The sequence below is a fragment of the Pinus tabuliformis genome, chromosome 2_1 (genome assembly GCF_031772625.1).
Source record: "Pinus tabuliformis cultivar Carrire ecotype Pingquan chromosome 2_1, CPIR1, whole genome shotgun sequence".
In the NCBI taxonomy this organism is placed as follows: Eukaryota; Viridiplantae; Streptophyta; class Pinopsida; order Pinales; family Pinaceae; genus Pinus; species Pinus tabuliformis.
Window position 1 is genome coordinate 269291571 of NC_142299.1, and position 4474 is coordinate 269296044.

Below are 4474 nucleotides of genomic sequence, written 5' to 3' on the forward strand. Positions count from 1 at the left end.
AATGGGGAAAATGCTAGATCCAATCAAGAGGATAGGGTAGGGAGTATTTCCTTTAATCTTGAGGTTGAAGGTTACAAATTTCTTTTGGATCAACTCAACTTTCCTCCACGATTATCTAGATATATTGTAACCCCAAACCTCACATCCATATAGATAACAAGGATAATAAGAGTCTCAAAGATGAACTTTTTTTACTCGATACTTAAAGATATCTCAGCTTACAATTGTTTTCAAGCACATAATAAACTTTAGAGACCCTAATGATACTTTTGTCAATGTTATGATTCCATTTCAACTCATGATGAATATCAATTCCTAGATACTGTAAGAAGAAACTTTCTCCAAGTAGTTATTATCATAAATGAAATGATCATAGTTTATCTTTTTGGATTTAACTATCATGATTTTACTATTGTCAGTATTAGCAATCATACCCACCTTGGAGCAGTAATATTAGAATACTTTGAGCTACTTGTAGAGATTTTCATGGCTCCTAACTAGAAGAATGATATCATCAATAAATGGAGAAGAGTAATGACTATACTGGTGAGCCTAGGGTCATCATATCCTATAACTTTCAAACAAATTTGTAGCTTATCAATGTAAATGTAAAAAACGATAGGGGATAGGAGACACCCTTGCTTAAATTTGATATTGCATTTAATTTCTTCTCACCAATCCTCAGTGGTCCTATGTTTGGAAATAAAATTATCGTATAGCCTTGTCACAACAACCCTTAACTTGAGAGGAACCATTATCTCTTCTAGCCTCTTCCATATCTTATGTTGAGGAATTGTGTCGAAAGCTTTTCTCAATTCAACAAGAAAAAAGAATAGACTAGTTTTATTATTGCAACATTCATTTGTAATGATCCTAAGAGTAACATGATGGTCTATAGTTGAGTGATGTCTCATGATTCGAGCTTATGCTTTAGCTCTTTTACCATGGATTTCAACCCAAAGGATATTTTTTATTACAAAATGAGTCCATACAATTTGGCTAAAATGTGGGGCTAATCATAATGGTCTTGTAGTTAGAGGGAATGTTTTTATTCCTACTTTAAAAGATAGGCACAATAAGGTGTGTGTCCAAGACTCAGGGAAGCCTCTTCGCAGTGTCAATTTGAGGAGCTTTTGTATATGAGGGATGAGGATACACCTTCCCATTTTAAAAACTTCATCATGGTAGCCTTCAATATCCCTAGTTTTCCCATTAACGAGTCACTTACTCTGGAACTCCATGACTTCCAAAGAAAATATATCCACTTCTATAGGTGTGTTTAAAATGGTGCCTATGGTGTTAGGGGAATCATAAAAAAAATGTAAGGTATATATCCGAGTTCTTTAAGGGGATCGATTTACTTTCTTTCATTTTATGAACATGAATTTTCCTCCAAAACATTCTAGGCTCAAGATCAGAAATGTGAAGAAGATGCACTTGCCTCCTATTTGTATAGGATATTTTCTTCCTTTTGATAAGAGCTTTGTACATATTAATTTTTTTAAGCTTTATAGTTTCATTAGAAGCATCTCTAATCACTTCCCTTGAAATTTTACAATCATTATCATACAAGGGATGGATTTTCTATTATTCTTTTTCAAGACACCTCGGTAGAGAACTTGTTAATGGTATGTGTCAGGATTATAGTAAAATTGTGCTAGATGTGATAAATATTATCTCTATATGCTAAGAAATCTAAATCTATCTATCTTACTTCTGTCAAAACGAATGTGCTTTTGAATCTCACAATTTTCTTGCATGTGGTTGTTCTACATGTTAAGGATGTGGTTGTTCTACATGTGAAGGATTAGAGTTAAATTTAGAGGTTTGTTGTCAGAATCATGCTCATGGTCATTTAGGAGGTCAAAATTTACATTGTTGTTGGGAAAATGGGTAACAAATATAGCATAATCCACAACACTGGTACCAATCCCATGAATACAAGTCATGTAGCTAGACGTTGGCCACCTATTAATTCCATTACAGGTTATCAAGTCTTGGGAGCTATAGAGTTTGATTAGCTTAGTACCAAATAAGTTCTAGGTTATGTCTTCATAATTTCTTTTGAATCTACTAGCTAAGTCAAATTCTTCGAGAGAGGATTAGGGTGAGGGTTATTACTTAGGAGAATAACGTGATTAGTAGCCATTTTAGCATTGAAGTTCCCTAGCGAGAGGATAATAACATCATTCATTATAATATGATTATCATGTTCTAAGGTACTAAAGGGGTGGTTCTTATCTAAGTAGTTTTTCTTATAGGAGGTAAGGTTGATAGAAAAAAAAAAACAAAGGATGAGATAAATCCAATTGGTGTTAGTGTCAGAAATTTCAATCCAAATGTACTGATTAAGGGGGTTGATCTTATGACGCTGAATGTGAGAAGAAATATTATTTTCTATATAACAACTATTCCACCTCCTTTACCTTTTGAACCTCTTTCCTTAGTTCATCTAGAGATTCATGAGCCTTTTAAACTTAGAGAATTCCTAAATATATCTAATTTATGGTCCTTACAACTTAACCAATCAAATTATATTTATGCTTAACTACCTTTCCCACCTTCTCAACCCTTTATCTTTATTATAAAAATATTTATTCCAGCTAAATACTAATTACTGTTATCATTTACTTAGTAATGATTTAATAATATTAATAAAAAAAATTAATTTTAAAATCCTTAATCCTAATTAAATACACCTTCCAACATAACTGATACACAAACTAATAATTAATAGAGAAAATAAAATTAATTCTAATAAACAACCTTGTAAAATTTTGTAATCAATGTGACTTTGAATGGACTTAACATTGAAATTATCAAACGAAGAGGTTAGTAACAAACTTTTTCTTTGGGTTAACGTTTTGGTTTTACAACAAAATGAATCATATAAATGCATATGAATAAGTACAACACAGTAACTATTATACTCGGAGGAGGTATGATGAGCATCATTGAATTGTAGGGAAAAGTTCAGCGGAGTCAAAAGAAGCCATTTACAATCCCATTTAACATGATTCTTAGCTATTCTTTTTTATATACATCAATTCCAGTATTACTTACATCTTGCTCTCTTAGACAAGAAACCCTGCTAAATTGACTCTAGTCGAGCACTGTTTACAGCTCAAGTCTAACGGAACTCCATTACTTTACAAGAAATGATTATCACGGCTGCGGGGAAAAACGAAGACTGTAGAGGGAAACATGTACGGTATTGCACCACAAATCTTGGGCAATCTATTGCAGAAATAACCAAAGAAGGTACCAGCAAAAAGGAGCACCATAAACTCAACTGATCAACAGCAAGAGTTGTTCTTCTGTCCCAATCTCTTAATCTTCATGAATCTGTTGCAGCCAATGGTGTTGTCATTTTCCTTGATACTCTGAAGCTTCGGTCTCCAACATTTGGCTCTGCGCTTGACCAACTGGGCATAGTCTTTTTGCAATTCTGGAGAATTCAATAGTCTACACTCATCGTCTGCAGAATCCCCGTCCACTGAACGCTCGCGCTCATCAGCATTAAGCCTTACGTCTTCCATAAGCTTTGAAATAAACTGCGGACAGACTCTGATCCGAAGCCGTCCATCCACATCGCTCTTCTGTATATCAAACGGCTGACAGAGAAGGGACGCCCGGTCAATACTGCGAAGTGGAGCTGATAGAGGAGAAGTGGGCGTAGGTGGAACATTTTGGGGCGGGGGCGATATTAGGGATGCCAGCGACAAGAGAGTTAAGGGAGTGTGAAAGAAGTGTTTGGGCAGAAGGAAGTAGTTGTTTCCCATCTCCAGTTGGTCGTCTGAAGAAAGAACAGGCGTTTTCTGCCCTATGTACAGGGAACCAGAATGGCATACCAAATGTTCAGGGAACTCCTCAACAATCTGGGCAACACTGAGGGGTTTATGAAGGATCTGAACCGTACCGTCAGACTGAACCAGCTGGATGATTTCCTTGATATTGCCGACCGTGAGGCAGCAGATATTGTTGCCCATATTTACTTTGGTTTGTTATCAGCAAGCAGAACATTGAGATGCGATGACGGAACGCAGAAGTGGTGTGTTATGGAAACTGCAAAACCAGTAGTTATAGAAGGGTATGGAGAAGAGAGACGTGAAGGAGTAGGGAAGATCGAGTCAACGAGCCGATCATTCTTGGTATTCTCTTAATAATATATATTCATTGCCATTTGGTGAGCTCATTTTACCAAAAGCGGATTACTTTTCTGACTTCGAAGTCTGACACTACTGCCTTGACCAGAACAACCGAGGGGATTCCTCTCTGTTGAATTTTTATTACGCACTGTCTGAGGGTAGAAAGGGTTTTTAGAATGGACTTTCCAGTTTGGGTTACCCAGAAAATAAACCTGGCATAAAAGGTGTTCTCTGAGTATGTTAAAAGCCAGATGGGAATCAATAGCTCTTTCAAGATTACGCGCATCGTCCAAAGCTACTGTAACGTGATTGTCATCGTTAGTGGA

The 4474-nt window shown here is 36.0% G+C and overlaps 1 protein-coding gene across 1 annotated transcript; it reads right to left on the reverse strand.

Moving 5' to 3' along the window:
• Window positions 1-3296: 3296 nt before the first annotated feature.
• On the reverse strand, window positions 3297-3989 carry LOC149199789 (uncharacterized). Its single transcript, XM_089400712.1, has one exon. It carries the CDS (start codon window positions 3987-3989, stop codon window positions 3297-3299), a length of 693 nt encoding a protein of 230 aa, XP_089256838.1.
• Between the last annotated feature and the right edge of the window lie 485 nt (window positions 3990-4474).